The sequence below is a fragment of the Argiope bruennichi genome, chromosome 8 (assembly GCF_947563725.1).
Source record: "Argiope bruennichi chromosome 8, qqArgBrue1.1, whole genome shotgun sequence".
NCBI lineage: Eukaryota > Metazoa > Arthropoda > Arachnida > Araneae > Araneidae > Argiope > Argiope bruennichi.
Genome location: NC_079158.1, coordinates 111,568,110 through 111,585,398, shown reverse-complemented (window position 1 = coordinate 111,585,398; position 17,289 = coordinate 111,568,110). Strand labels below are relative to the sequence as shown.

The 17,289-nt window shown below is 33.1% G+C and overlaps 2 protein-coding genes across 3 annotated transcripts in view; one reads left to right on the top strand and one right to left on the bottom strand.

The window, feature by feature from the left end:
- LOC129980727 (piggyBac transposable element-derived protein 3-like) overlaps positions 1–11,801 on the top strand; it is a 128,236-nt gene extending 116,435 nt beyond the window's left edge. The window contains exons 3-5 of the mRNA XM_056091109.1: positions 9,958–10,038; positions 11,107–11,229; positions 11,582–11,801. Coding sequence (XP_055947084.1) covers positions 9,958–10,038; positions 11,107–11,229; positions 11,582–11,801 — 424 coding nt within the window. The remainder of the gene's footprint in view (positions 1–9,957; positions 10,039–11,106; positions 11,230–11,581) is intronic.
- LOC129981312 (hormone receptor 4-like) overlaps positions 1–17,289 on the bottom strand; it is a 270,236-nt gene that overhangs the window by 177,323 nt on the left and 75,624 nt on the right. The gene's annotated exons all lie outside the window — the stretch shown is intronic.

Here is a 17,289-nt window from a genome sequence, read left to right as displayed (position 1 = left end):
CTGCCATATTTTTAGTTTAAAAATGCCATTATTTTCAAACTTGAAACGTCTTGTTGAAATATGTCTGATACGATTTCACATCTGCTTTATCTATTTAAAAATCTAAAATTGATTTTTATTTAATTATATTTTACATTCTAATAAAAGAAATTTCAAGATATATTCAAACAAAAAATGAGATCTTGGGACAGAGAAGAGAAAAAGATTTTCCTCATTTATAGAATTCTCCAAGACTATTCTATTTTTCGGATTCTTGAATGGAAAACTGTTTAATATTCTTTTCATATCAGAAAAAGTTGACATATTTATAGTATAGAGCAATTAATGTCTAATTATCCGTCTACATAATCGTCCACCGCCGTCTAATTAAACAGAAAAAAAAACACTAGACATTCATAAACTACTATAGAGATCAAAGAAATGTAAAAATTTTATAAAATTTGACACGAAAATTATTAATAATTGGAATGAATACTAAATATGGCAGCTCTCCAAACATGGCAAAATTATTGACAAATAAATGTTAATAATATAATTATTCACTTTCATAAAAAGCCAGAAAGATATTGCGATGAATTAGAAAGAACAGAGATCACGAATTATCAATGAAAATATGCTTAGGCATAGCCAATGTAGGAGGACAATACTGTTACAAGTCTGTAATTTTGCTACCCAGCGCGAATAATGTCATCGTGGAAAAACCGTTGTAAGATCTGCCCTGTGCGTGCTGAGCTTGGCGATCATTTGGCGACTTGGCGATCATTTGGCTACTTGGCGACGAATTTGACGAATTTGGCGACTAAATGGATAATGCTGGAAAGTTCGAGAACTTTCAACCCGAGATACACCCAGAGACATCCTGATTGGTCTGGAAGATTCTAGCCCCGCCTTCCGGAACTATAAAAGACAGGCACCCTGTTGTTCAAAATTGTTTAAATAGATAGACCGCTTCATTCGAATCTTCAACAGAACTGGTACTGTTTTAACTATTCTACGACTTCTAAACTAATGGAAACAAGCTAAACAAAATTTTGATAGTTAGATCGATAGTCTATAAATGTTTTAAACAAATAAAGTTACTTCATCATGGTATTCGATATCGAATAGTTTCAGAGATTCTTAAAGCGATACACGGTTCTATTTGAATCAGTACCTGTACCAATTCTTAATTCAAAGAATTATGCTTACTATGCAATTCTTAATTTCAAGAATTATGCGATTTCTACAGTACTAGAAGCAAATTACTATCCATGAAAAGTTTTTTTTCAAGCTAATACCAGTGTTAGATCGACTACTTAAGATTTACTACAATCATAAGATTTGCTTTATTAAATTTCCAACAGTAGTCTCGAGCCACCTGAGCTTTATATAGAGCAGTATTATTTCGACTAGAGTCATAATATTTGCTTTATCAAATTTCTAACAATAGTCTCGAGCCACTTGAGCTTTACTTATAACAGTATTATGTCGACTACATTCATAAGATTTGTTTTATTAAATTCCCAACAGTATACACGAAGCCCATATACCATGATTAAATTGACTACAGTTGTGAAATTTGCTTTATTAAGTTTCCAGCAGTAGTCTCGAGCCACCTATATATATAGAAGTATTATATCGACTACAGTCGTAAGATTTCCTATATTAAATTTCATAGTCTCAAGTCACCTAAGCTTTACATATACCAGAATTATATCGACTATAATACTCAGATTTGCTTTATTAAATTTCCAACAGTAGTCTTCAGTCACCTGTGCTTTATATGAAAATGAATACATTTCTGCAGAGGGCACGCAGTGAATTTGTATGAAACACACTTTACATGTAATGTCGTAAAACAAAAGTCCTCACGAATTTGGTTGAAATTTGATTAGTTGAATGCTGACCTGACATATTGTCGCTGCATTTCATTCTACTCAAAAATAAGAAACCCTTTGCTGGGTGTAAAATTTCCAAGGAATTAAAAATCTTCCTAACTAAATTAAAACAATACACATGAGATTTGATTACGAAAAAATATTAGGTATGGACAAGTATAGATAAATGATGTTATGTTGTAGAAAGAAAAAAAATACTTCAGTTAATTTGGATTATAAATTTATGGGAAGCGATGAATTAATTTAAATTCTTCTGATATCACTTCTAGCTAATATTGCTAGAGAGAGTGAGAGAGAGAGAGACAAGACGAAGTTTTGCCACCAAGAATTTTAAAGAAAAAATTCTATGAAAGAAGAATTAAAGAAATTTTAGCAGCTTAGAAAAAGCATTCCAAAGAAGTGGAAGTGAACCTAGAGCTGATACTGTTGCGAATTAGCAACATTGCTTTCTTCTACAATAAGTCTATGAATAAGGAAGCTACTTTTAAAGATATAGTAATGGCTGTTGAATGGAAACCAATCAATGATCTCCAATCTTGACAAGGAATTTGTCAATTGTCTCTATAAAAGCGAAAGATCTTGAATATTCGAGAATCTTGGGATTAACTTCAATAGGATTCGATTTCAGAGTTTGTTCTAGAACATTCAATGTTTAGCCATGGAGACTATAAAAAGACAGAGAGACATATAAATATAGAGACAGAGTCAACGATCTGTCTGTGGAATCAGTCAGTTGACAGTTCGGATGATCTCCAGTGAGTAGTTGAGCGAAATCTAGAGCGACTTCTCTCTCATTGCTTTATGTTGTTGAGATTGTTAATAGCTATTTTCTGCTTGTATGATGCAGTTTATTGCGTTTATTCGTGAGCTTGTTGAATTCTTCATTATCGACACTCTGAATGATTTTGAATCTTTTCCAAAACAACAGTAAGGAATTTCTTGAGCCTCAGTTTAGGACAGTTACAGTTTCATCAATTAAATCTCAAAAGACTTGAGAAACTGGTGTAACTTAGAAATAAAAAGGTAAAATACTTTTTATCAATTGAATTTAAGTGGGTAGAAAATAATTTTGTTTTAAAAACACGGATTAATTGAGCTTATGGTATTTTTCAGACACTAAGTGATAGGACGTTTAAACCTATTATGATTGAAATTGTATAAAAAGGACAGACTTATAATTACTATCCGTAAGAAAATGTTTTATTGTTGCCTTGAATTTTTAAGTAAGAGGAATATTGCTTCTGCATGGCTTCATAATACTTTATTGAAATATTTGATTCATTATTTAAAGAAATCAATTAAAAATAATTAAAAGTATAATTCTACCAATGAGTTAAAAACAGACGTTTCTATTTCAATAATTTTTGATATTTTAATTCTGAGAGTTATTTTTTACAAACTCACCACCAGATGGCACCCGGGAAACATAATCAAAATTTAATTAATTGATTAGCAGAAAATTATTATTAAAACAGCGTTTTGTCTATAATAAACGTTAATTTGACAAATTTCATATCCCCAGAATTGTCAGGAAAATAATTAAAAATCGATTACAAATTTTTACCTATGTAGAGTAAAGTAAAATAGAGTCTAAGTCAAATGAGAGAAATCAAATGAAATAAAAATGTTTAAAAATAAATTAAAAGTGTAAAGCGTGGTCTTCGATACACCGAAGATTCCGCTAAGAAAAATTTATTTATTTATTTATTTTACTTCCTCGTATAAGTAGTATAAAAAAATATAGTAATTTTCAAAAATTTGAACTCTAGATTTTGATGAATTTCTAGATTTTAGACCTCTTTAAGTTCGAAAAACCCATTTTTGGAAAATGCCTGTTTCTCTGTTTCACTGTCTGTGACAAAGATGACTCAAAAACGCTTTGATCTAGACGAATGAAATGTGGTATATGGTCTTTATATCAAATTTACAGATTTCTATTAAATTTTGAGCTAAATCCTCTCAGAGGAAGTTGGTCTGTCCGACTGTTTGAATATAATTTAACACGATATCTATAGAACGAAAAGAGTTCAATATATAAAATTCTATATACATAATTAACATTTGAAGTCTAGATACCCTTCAAATTTTGAGCAAAATTCAACTAGGGGTTGATTATCTGTCGGTCTGTATTTTCACAAGAATGTAATCGGTATAACTCAAAAACACAATGACTTAAATATATGAAATGTGGTAAGAAATTTTGTGACTACAAGTGTAACTTTGTTTCGAATTTCTGCCTCAATAAGCACAAATTCAATTTTCGGATACTATTACCTGAATAATGGAGATTAATCGCCAAATAACTCGCCAAGAATTACAGCAGAAATGCTAAATTCACACCAAAAAATAATATTTCCTAACTATTGTACGCCAGTGCCAAGCAAGGCTATCTCTAAGATAACACCTTTATTAAAGTGTATTCTAGAAAGTATTGGATAGACCACTCCAGTTGGTTTTTGACAGATTAACATTTCAGCTATTCTTCTAACTATCATAAAAATACTTTTGATCCATTTTGAATTCTTTTTTTTATTAGATGATAAGCTTTAAAAACCTTTAAAGAAACTATGGTAATGGAAGAAGTGCTATAACATTGGAAGAAGAGTGAATTTTTAAAAGTCCAGCATGAAAAGCTTAAAAAAAATTGTATATCTGTGAAATATTAATCAGGTTTCATTTTCATAAATAATTCGATAATGTTTTTAATGGATCATTTCGGGTAACATCGGAATCTTTTTTGTTTTTTACTAAATCAACGTTAAATGATAAAACAAAAAAATATAAACAAACTATTATCACGTTAATTGATTTCGGAAATATTAAATGCACCAATATTAATACAAAGTTGCTCCGTGACCGAAATCACGTTTATATTCTAATTGTAATTAATTTTGTTTGGACTCCCTTCTAGTAGAATAGCCGTTTTAAACGTAGAATAGCCGTTAAGCCGTCTCAATGAAATGATACAAAACACTCGATTTCAAAGGAAATGTTTGTTAAATATCATGGGATGAATTAAAAAATAAAATATCTAATTTATAAAAGCCTTCTAGTTAGGAAGGCCATATATAGTTAAGAATTACTGTTTATCGTTAAGTTTAGAATTTCGCTTAAACCCATTTTCAACACAAAGCTATTTTCTGTTTCCTAATTCCTTTTGCAGAAGTTTGTTTAAATTCCATCATCGGAAAATAAAACACAAATTGATAACAAACTGAAGCCGAAATTATATTAAAATATCTATTTGGCAAATATAACAATCAGATGATTTTCAAAAATAATATTTTCAAATAAATATTAGTAAAAGTAAAAACCCCCAACTATTAGCCTACCATGGCACCATTAGTATTCTATGTGAATTCAAATATGCTAACGAAATGCAATTTTCTTGATGAGTAAACTGATCTATTGTGTTAAGATAATTGACTCCAGGAGAATTCCTTTATTCCAGGAAATTCACAATAATAATTCCAGAGGCAGGCAAAGTTGGAAACCTGTTTATAATTGGTGATAACACATATTTCTATAATATAACATAAATTATTGATAAATTGAATTATTATTTGATTTTCATTTGGAAGTCACAAAGTGCATTATTTGAAATTGATTTCAAAACGTTATTAATCCAACTGCGAATTTTTTTAAAAAACAAGTTCCACCAATTATAAACGGCTATAACTTTATTGTGAACAAAACGAGGAAGTTAAAATTTTTATGATAATATGGAAGTAAGTTTAAAATTCTTTTTAGGTACATAACAATTGCTCTATGGGACTCTTCTTGGTCGTACGGGCAACATCCAAGCGATAATGCATTTCAAGAAGAAATCTGTGAATCATTTCAAAACCATGACTGGTGTTCTGCAAATGGCTGTCTAATTCTTCAGAAATCAGTTATTAAGTTTTTCAATTCATAGGGAAGAATTGTAGAATTTGTGTTAACGTTTTCTTTGCATTCAATAATATGATGCTTTAGTTTCTTTTCAAATTCGAGATAATTTTTCTCTTTTTACTAAAGATTACAATTTTTTACAATTACTAAAGATTACAATTAGAATTCTTTCTAAATGGTTTCAATGTCATTTCTTATTAGATTCCGAGTCATATTGGCTTTTTTTGTCAATGAAATGATATATTCTACTGTTAAATCCCTCCCTTTTTTTTGTTATTCAAGACTTCTGTATCGAGAAGCTAAGAAATACTTCATAAGTCATCTGTTTACTTCTTGATAAGAAATCTAGAATCTGAAGATCCACAAAAATAACATTTTATGAAACCTACCATTTATTTGCTGCTTATGTTGCTGTTGTCGTTTTTACTTATGGCACTTTACAAGCCCGCGGACAGATCTATCAGCGATTTAAGCCGATTGAGCGTCTCTGGTTTTTTCAGTAGCGCCAATTAGGAACAAGTGTACGACTTAGCTACTTCTTGCGTCACATTCGCTTGCACAACCCTTTTTTACAGGGGGGGGGGGCACATTCACACACCTCACAGATAGAACACAGAAGATGAACAACCATGTCCGAACCTAGACTTGAACCCGGGACGCCCAGATCATTGGGAAGACGCGTCACCATGCCAGGAAGCTGGTTATTTGCGGCTTATTCGTCCTACAAATGAAGCGTATGTGTCTTTGTATAGGATATATTCGTTGAAATAACAAACATCTCCTTTCTAGTGAGAGAGCAACTCTGTGTCCCATTTACCATTTTGTGTTTAACGTTAAATATATATTAATAAAAGCTCTTCTTGTCATTATTATTATTTTTATTTATCGTCTATAAGTTTGCATGATTTTTAGGCGCAGAAATTTCATCCAAATATTTATGCCTATACGCTATTTTATGCGCACTTAACACTCTTTAGTTTCTTTATTTGTGTTTCATCTATCCTTTATCAAACAATTATATCTTTCAGCTTCTGTTTTACTGAATTTTAAGTTCACCAGTGACTTTGGTGCATTTCTACAACCATTTTATTAGAATTAACCCTGTTTGTGCTTAATTCAAATATTGTGTGGTTAATCAGTAACTGCAACGCAGCTGCACAAAGAATGACTTTTGAGTCAAAGCATGATTTTTGCGCAGAAAACCAAAATAATACAAATCAGAATTCATTAGCTAACGAATTGAAGTGATGTAGAGAAGGCTTCACTTGGTAATGAAATTGATTCCTGCACGGATATTCCTGTGACTGATGACAATTGTGAAACATTGAGCATTGTGACATGGGTGATGGAGAGCTATTTGAACAAGCAATTAATACGTATGCAAACAAAACTTAGCTTCCTTGTGTTTTGTGTTCAAAAATGTTCTAATCATTGTTTGAAATTACTGAGATAACACATAATAAAAATAAAAATTCATTAGCTAACGAATTGAAAGTGCATGTAGAGAATGCTTCACATGGTAATGAAATTGATTCCTGCACGGATATTCCTGTGACTAATGACAATTGTGAAATGATTAATGTCAAACATTGAGCATTGTGACATGGACGATGGAGAGCTATTTGAACAAGCAATTAATACGTATGCAAACAAAATTTAGTTTCCTCGTGTTTTGTGTTCAAAAATGTTCTAATCATTGTTTGAAATTACTGAGATAACACATAATACAAATCAGAATTCATTAGCTAACGAATTGAAAGTGCATGTAGAGAATGCTTCACATGGTAATGAAATTTATTCCTGCACGGATATTCCTGTGACTAATGACAATTGTGAAATGATTAATGTGAAACATTGAGCATTGTAACATGGGCGATGGGGAGCTATCCGAACAAGCAATTAATACGTATGCAAACAAAACTTAGTTTCCTTGTGTTTTGTGTTCAAAAATGTTCTAATCATTGTTTGAAATTACTGAGATAACACATAATAAAAATAAAAATTCATTAGCTAACGAATTGAAAGTGCATGCAGAGAAGGCTTCACATGGTAATGAAATTTATTCCTGCACGGATATTCCTGTGACTAATGACAATTGTGAAACATTGAGCATTGTGACATGGGCGATGGAGAGCTATTTGAACAAGCAATTAATACGTATGCAAACAAAACTTAGTTTTCTCGTGTTTTGTGTTCAAAAATGTTCTAATCATTGTTTGAAATTTCTGAGATAACACATAATACAAATCAGATGGTAATGAAATTGATTCCTGCACGGATATTAATGTGACTAATGACAATTGTGAAATGATTAATCTGAAACCTTGAGCATTGTGACATGGGCGATGGAGAGCTATTTGAACAAGCAATTAATACCTATGCAAACAAAACTTAGTTCTTTTTGTGTTCAAAAATGGTCTAACCATCGTTTTAAATTACTGAGATAACACAATACAACGTTTTAATAATAAGAATCAAGCATTATATTTGGTCTAATAATTCACAGAAACATTTAACCCTTCAGAGAGATCTTTTTGATTCTTCATTTCTCTTTTGTTAAAACATTCCAGGAATTTTAAAAACTTAGACCTGTTCCTTTCCATACTTTTATGGGGGAGCTAGAAAAAGATGATTATGGCATTAAAGAAAATTAAACTATGTATCTTATTTTTTATAGAAGGTTATACCCCTGATTGTGCTAACATTTCATATTCTTTTAATGTTATGGTTTTGAAAGTGAGAAGCATAGATTCAGAGATATATTCGCAAATCTTCCTATTGATAGACAAAATGATGGTAGCTCAGATTCGTGATATCGTCAGGAAATTTTGGAAAGTGAGCATGGTATAGAATTGGAACAAAGCGCAGATTCTAAATACTCTAGAAAATCGGATCGGATCGATTCCTGATCGTGAAAAAAAGTAGGAAATCCTTATATAAAATGCATTTTTTTAAAATATGAATAAATTGCCTTGAAAGTTTTGTTAATAATTTGTTTTATTCTGAATGAAAAATGATAACAGTATTTTTTTTTTTTTGAGTTAAGTATATAAAAATGAAAGGCAAAAGTTATGAATTTTCCTATATATATATTTAAGTTCCTTTTTTCCAAAACATTTCAGTGTGAACTATATGTAAATTATAGATTTTTCTTATTCCTTCAATATTTTTATGCAGGGAAAAAACTACTTACATTAAAAATAATAATCTTTATATGAATAGAATATGGAAAAAGGAAATGAATATAAAAAAGGAATGGAAAAAAAAGAGTCAAGTTCAATCTCGGTTTTTCTTTTAAAAAATTCCATTTATATCTTAAGCAAGAACATATATTCATAGAAAAATATTCATGCAGTCTAATAATACTTTAGTTTTATATAAATAGCCAATAAGATAGGGGAAAATGCCAGAAGATTTCGGATCAAAATGACCCCGCATGTGTGTTAGTGCTCAAAAAATGGAAGCATGTCCTGAAGGATTAAGTAATTTCCAAAACAAACAGCATGCGAGATATGCATGTAATGATATTTTAAACTCTTAATTTCAATTTTAATTAATTTCCAATATTTTATCTTAATTTAGCCCATCGTAACTTCATTCTAAAATATTCTCTTATTTCTTGATCCAATTCCACTTTCGGTTTAATTAATCCCTTTGCAAAAATAATGCGCCATCAGTACTACGTATCAAATGAAAATGATACTTTTCGTTGCCCTTGAAAAGGTGTCAAAGGTCACCGCGTGTATTGAATAGGCGCGTGGCCAGAAATCCCATCTTATATAAGACTAGTGTTCATTTGTTCTGCCCTTTTTTGCCCTTTTTCCTTCTTTCTTACTTTTGCGTTTGTGCCGCACTGCGTCGTCTTGTAAAAAATCATGCCTGCTACTCGGAATAGAATAAAACGAAATTAAGAAATCAAAGTCTCTTCATTGCTTCGAACCTGCATTCTGCTTCTACCAAAATAATATTACATGCATATACAGAGTTAAACTGCGATTAAGTACAAAAGCTTGACTTGCTATTTGCACTATCAAGCTTCTAACATTATTCTGCTAAAGTTTTGAAATCAGAAGAATTTTGAGAAGTTTATAACAAATTTAGAATTCCAAAGCTACGAGACATATTAGTTTTTATTGTTCTTGTTGCATCCAGTACAGACCTTAACATCACTGCATGTCCTTTTATCCAGGATTGCAAAGATTTCCATTTATGGGGATAGACGTAGATGGAAGGTAAATATAAATCATGATTACCCAGTTGTAGATGGAAGGTAAATGTGAATCATGATTACCGAGTTGTAGATGGAAGGTAAATGTGAATCATGATTACCGAGTTGTAGATGGAAGGTAAATGTAAATCATGATTACCGAGTTGTAGATGGAAGGTAAATGTGAATCATGATTACCGAGTTGTAGATGGAAGGTAAATGTGAATCATGATTACCGAGTTGTAGATGGAAGGTAAATGTAAATCATGATTACCGAGTTATAGATGGAAGGTAAATGTGAATCATGTTACCGAGATGGAAGGTAAATGTGAATTATGATTACCGAGTTATTGATTAAATCATCGTCTTCTCTTTGAAATTACACGATATCTATTTGGGATTAAACCCCGAAACTTTGAACTGTGGAAGGAAAGACTAAGCACCTCCATCTTCGGATTTCCATACTGCCAGAAAGGATATTTGACATCGTTTATTTAATGTTGCAGAGGGGTGAGATTCTTTATAACTTCATTATGAGGTAGATGAAAATCATAGGCCAGTTTCAGGAACAATTATTTGATTATTTTCTAAGTTCCACATTTCATAGGATAAAAATAGCATGAATGCGAAAAAAACACTACACTCACTTACGATACAATCTAATAATGACCCCAAGAAGGATCATGGGAAATATACCTTGATGTTAATAAGATAACGCCATCCATTGTATCAAAAGAGAAGATAGTAGAGTTATGTAACCGCTATAATGTGTCATTATGGACCTTTTGGGGAATCGAGACTCCAACCCGTGACTTGCCACCTCTCGAAACTGCGACTTACACTAGATCACAACAGCCAATCAGAAAGCAAAAGGAAATTGAATTTCATATTCGTTTCGATATTATATTAATCAGACTTTAATTTCTCATTCAGACTTATTCAAAGAATATGATTAAAATTGAACAGATTGCACCGATGTACCAAAAAAAGTTTTAAGTTCAATGTTTCCAACCATTTTGTAAAAATGAAAATATCGAGCTTTGCAAATATGCCGAAACACTTCTAAGCCAGATAAATAGCATGAAAGAGTCATTTGAAAGACAAAAAATGAATGAAAACTATTCGCTTCAGGAGAGAGAACCAAAAAGATATTCCAACTCTCGTTGTTGGAGCTATTATGACGCAACGCCGTTCGTCCATTGCAAGTTTTTTTCTTGCGGTGATTGTCTCGAAATGGAACGCGGTCAGCGAAAGGTAAACAAGTCAGGAAAGGAATCAATTCGTGCATTTGGAGGTCAGGCGGACATCTCGGCGAAAACGGACCTTTCTCCAGTTCTCCAATTAGCCAGGAATCCAGCGCTCTCATTCTCGGAGCCCACGGATTGCCTCACCCTCCAATGCAACTCTATTGAGGTGAGTTATTCCTATTGTTCATCTTGGTGCAAAATAATTCCGCAACATTCTGACACATTTGAGCATATATTTGCATTTTTAATAAAAACAGAAGCCCCGCCTACACCTTTTATGAATGAGGCTTCTGCAACATAATAATCATAAATAAAAATAGAAGTTTATGGATTCGAAAATTCTTATTATTTTCTTTCAGCGTTTTATCAGTACTGGATAGTGGATCTGAAGAGATAGAATCGAGACTGAGACTCAAAACCAGATTAATTCAGAGGTCAAAGAAGAAAGATGTGGATCTGAAGAGCTTGGATCCGGGACTAAGACTCAAAACCAGATTAAATCAGCGGTCAAAGAAGAAATATGTGGATCTGGATACTGAATCTGAAGAGCTCAGATCCGAGACTCAAAGTCAAAACTAGATTAATTCAGAGGTCAAAGAAAAAAGATGTGGATCTGAAGAACTCGGATCTGGGACTAACACTCAAAACCAGATCAAGTCAACGTTCAAAGAAGAAATATGTGGATCTGAATACTGAATCTGAAGAGCTCGGATCCGAGACTCAAACTCAAAACCAGATTAATTCAGCGGTCAAAGAAGAAAGATGTGGATCTGAAGACTAAGACTCAAAACCAGATCAAGTCAATGTTCAAAGAAGAAAGACGGATGGAAAGATGATTTTGTTTGTGTATCATTCGTCTTCTGAGTGGTAACTAGATCGCAAAACATAGGTTCAGATCAAGAGAGAGATTTTAGAATTTCATGTTCAGAGTCTCAATCCGGATTCAGCAGTGATTAAACCAAAGATGCACAGATGTACAAGAATTCGTAAAACTAAACTGCTTTCGCGAAGTATCCTCATATATGTCGTCGAAACTTGGAAGAAGGATTTTCTTTTTTAATTCAGTTGTGGAATTTATCCATGATTCATAATCAAGAACCTACAAATTAGTCCGCATAAAGTGCGAAATTTTCATAGCTTTCTGTAATTTTAAAGAATGTACATTTCACACACACACACACTAAAAAAACGCATTGAATATAATATTCCTCTAAAAGTTACATGTATTATCACAGTAAAAAGCATTTATATTACTTGTTGATTGAGTAGAATAACATCCATTGCCACCTTTCACGGGTGAATGTTTTGAAGGCAACCATCTTTAGCCAAAAGTTTGAAATATTTATAGCCTTACGTTGTTTTAAAGAATGCATACTTAGCAAAAAACCACAACAATTCCACATTGAATATATAGTTTCTCTAAGCGGCCCATAGCAACAAGTGCTATTACAGTAGAAAGCGTTTATGTAACCTGTTAATTGACCAGAATAACATCCATTACATTATTCAAGAGGGAATATGTATTTTTCAAGCGGCCATCTATAACTAGATGCACATTTTGGCAATATATAAACTAAAGGAAAAAGTCAGAACTCCTGATACCTGTAAACAGGATACTGAGGCATAGGAGGAACAGCTGCGTACAAGAGGAAAAGTGAATTACAACCTTGACCGTTGTCTCAAATGGATAAAAACGGGCGAAGGTCGCTAAAATTTTACACGTGCCTTTTTTTATTTTCGAATATTTCCAGTCACTGGTTACGCTTGAATCTTTGTTGACAGCTGACATATTTAATTTCATATACCTAAATATATTCTTTGCTTTATTAAATGTAGTCGATTGCATAAGAAATTGCACATATAAGGATGTTATATTTTCAAATTCTAAGACTGAATTTTGATTCATTTTTTATTTTAAAATTATATTCAAGAACTGGACTAGGAAAGAAATGTTTTTATTGTTTCAAAATCAAGGAATAAAAACATTGATCAGTACCAGGGGAATAAGATCGGTTTTAAGCGTCTTGCTGATGCCTCATAAATTATTTCTGTTCTGTTCTTCTCTTAAAAATTCAAGCCTCATCCAGGAAAATCCTTCATTAATATATTCCCATCCTTCTTTCCCAACTCTGTAAGCCTCATGCTTTCTAGAGAACAAATTGCAATGCAAACAAGAAATCAATACATTTATATTAAAAATAAAATATGAACTGCGGCTGGTTGATAGGAATGTAAGCTTAATTTTAGAAATATATTTTTCTACATCTTTTTATTTAGGAATAAAATTCTGCTGTTAATTTTTTAAATAATCGATTCTATTAAACATACTTAACCAACAACAATAAAAAATAAATAAATTTATCATATATATATATATATATATGTAGTGTACGGAGCGTCCCTCTAGCGGCGTTAGCGGTACGGAGCGTCATCCTAGCGGCGTTCGCGGTACGGAGTGTCATCCTAACGGCGCTCGCGTCGTCTCTCAACAGCCAATAAGAAGCTATCTGATTCCCGCTCTAAGAACTGTGTTCGGTACTGTACTAGCGTCCCTCGATGTAAAGCGGCCCAGCCGTTCGTCTAGTTCATTAAATTTGTTTATGTTAAATTAGTGTGTGATTCTCTTAATATGAGCCATCTCTACGCATTAATCTCAACCGGGCTTTCCCCTAGGGCCCGTGAGAGATATTTAATTTGACATATAATCCGATTAGTAGAGGCATGTTTTTTGAGCCAGAGTTAACATACCTCTACATGTGGGGGCTCGGTCCGGAGTGCAATGACCTCGGAAATAGAAAAATAATCTTCGATCCAGTAAGAAGCTGGGAATTTCACCATTAGTTTTCGTCGAATTATCTTCGGATCGGCAGTGGCCGACAAAATATTTCAAGAAAAGTCTTCGGATCGGTAGTGGCCGACAAAATATTTCAAGAAAAGTCTTCGGCTCGGCAGTGGTCGACAAATTTTTCAAGCAAATCTTCGCTTCGGCAGTGGCAGACAAATTGTGAAGTTCCTGCATATTATCTCAACGGATATAATTGAAGAAGAACAGGTAGGAGAATTTTCTATATCATTTCGATTAAAGAATCTTGCAAGCATTTATTTTAAGATTTATATATTTGTGAATGACTTTTTCAAGAAAAAGAAACTGCTTGAATGTGTTTATTTTAGAAATTTCTGTTTTGAAGAAATATTAGCATTATTATTATTATCGTTATTATATTGGCATTTGTTATTAGGAAAAATAAAGGCATATTCAAAATGTTTAAAAATACAAAAAAGAAAGATTTAATTATTGTCGCTGAAGCAATAGGTGAGGTAGTTCCGGAAAAAACAAATATTGTGAAGCTTAAACAAATTATAGAAAATAGCCAAGCGGCTAAAGATGATTTGGAATTTGTTAAAGACATTATCATTTCAACTGTAGAGGAACGCGAAAAAATAGAAGCAGAGGAACGCGGAAAAATAGTGGCCGAACGAGCGCGTGAAGAGGCAGAAAGAGCGCGTGAAGAGGCAGAAAAAGCGCGTGAAAAGGAAAGACAGTTTGAATTAGAAAAATTAAAACTAACTTTAGCTCATGAAGAAAGTATGAGAAACGTTCAAGCGACCGGAATAAGTAGTCCTAACGGACCTCCTCAAGAAAATCATGCGGAGTCCATCGAACAAATAATTAAAAGCATCCGCACATTAACAATGCCAATACCAACTAAATCAGAAAATTTCAATTTGTTTTTCAATATTTTGGAACGTGCTTTCGAAACAAAACAGGTTAAAACTGAATACAAAGCCGAAGTCCTTCTACATTTGTTAGGCGAGAAATGCCGACATGTTTTGTTATACGCGAACGAAAGCGAAATAAAAGATTATGACGAAATCAAAAGAATAGTGTTAAGAGAATTCCAACCATCTGCTAAAGAATGTTGGGATAACTTTCAAGCCGCCAAAAGATTTAAAGGGGAAAATCACGTGCAATTCGTCTCAAGATTAAAAGCAAATTTAGAATATTATTTGGAACTAAGAAAAGTGAAAGATTTCGCGACCCTTTGTGAACTAACTGTAACCGATAAATTAACCAGCACTCTTGACAAGGACACATCCGAGCACATTTTGATCAAACAAGGCTCCGACTGGTTAAAACCGCTGATGTTAGCAAAAGAAATAGACATTTACTTTCGCGCAAGAAATAAAAGTTTGTTTTGGGAAGAGAGTAGATATACACATGACTACAGCTCAAGGCCGCGCGTCAATAATTCCCGCCAAAATAATGATAATGTACACGGTGGAAATATTGATAGGAAAACTTGTTTTAAATGTAATTCTACATCGCATTTAATAAAATTCTGTCCCCAAAATGTTGATGCTAGACAACATAACAATCAGGGAAGATCCCATAACTCAAATCCTGTAAACTCCGTGTTAAAATCAAATGAAATTCCACAAGAATTAATAATCGCTGAGTTGGAATACGCAGATATTATTGTAAACGACGTTCCTATTAAAGCTTTGGTTGATAGCGGAAGCGTATTAATGATTATTAATCCTAAATATGTAAAGAAATTAAATTATGTAGGACGTAGCACAAAAATTAAATTAGCGAACAGTTCAATTGTCAGTCTTCCGTTAGTGGCGATAGATATTAGTCATGTTAATAAAAAGTCAGTAACGAAAAGAGTTTTAGCAGCTGTTGATACTAATATTTCTTTTGAATGCATTTTACCATCTAATAGTTATTTAGATCTTAAAAATACTTTTCCCAATAAAAATGATAATAATTCAACTTCTCCCATAAATGAAAATAAAAAAGATTTCGATTATGAGATAGTACATCGCTCAGGTAGTCAAATGCGTCACGTTGATTCACTTAGTAGATACCCAACAGTCATGACTGCACTTTGTGATGATTTAACAGCGCGAGTGCAAGTGGCACAGATGTCAGATGAATATATAAAAAAATTGAAAGAATTATGTAAAGATAACAGTCAAATTGATTTCGTGGTACAAAATAACATTCTGTATAAATGTCAGGACAACCGTCGTTTGCTTGTAATACCTGATCTAATGAAACACGAAATAATTAAGAACGCGCATTCAAAAGGGCACTTCGCCGTGGAGAAAACTAAAAACATTATCGAACGTGACTATTTTTTCCCGAATATGCAAAAAAGTATTGAATCGGTAATACAAAACTGTGTCGAATGCATCCTAGTCAACCGGAAGCGTGGTAAACCTGAAGGGTTCTTACATCCTATTCCGAAGGAAAACTTTCCTCTAAGTACTTACCATGTTGACTTTATTGGACCCTTAGTGTCAACCAATAAAAATTATAATCATATTCTTACTATAATAGATGCATTCTCAAAGTTTGTTTGGTTATATCCTGTTAAAGGTGTAACTGCAAATGATGCAATTACGAAACTGCAATTGCAGGAAGCAGTGTTCGGAAATCCTATGCGCATCATCACGGATAAAAGTTCCGCATTTACCTCCAAGGAATTTACAAACTATTGCGCGAATCAAAATATTAATCAAATTCAAATCACCACAGGAATACCTCGAGGAAATGGACAAGTGGAAAGGGTTCATGGAACTCTTATCCCCCTGCTTGCCAAACTTTCCATCAATGATCCCACGAAATGGTACACTCATGTTCAAGCAGCACAACGTGTATTTAACTCTACTGCTCCACGGAGTACAAAATTTACTCCTTTCGAACTCATGATCGGTGTGCAAATGAGGCATAAAAATGACCAGAAAATTCTCGATATCCTACAGGAAGAATATGAGCAAATGGTCATCGACAACCGCGAGGACATTCGCGAAGAAGCGCGACAGAATATCTTGCGCCTTCAAGAAGAGAATAAAAGAGCTTACAACAAGCGCAGGAAGAAAGCTACTCAATATAATCCAGGTGACTTAGTGGCCATACAGAGGACCCAATTCGGCAGTGGTTTGAAGCTTCGCCCGAAGTTCCATGGTCCCTATCGCATTACAGCGAAGAAGCCACACGAGAGGTACCTAGTGGAGAAAGTGGGAATCCACGAAGGCCCCAACCATACTTCTACAGCAG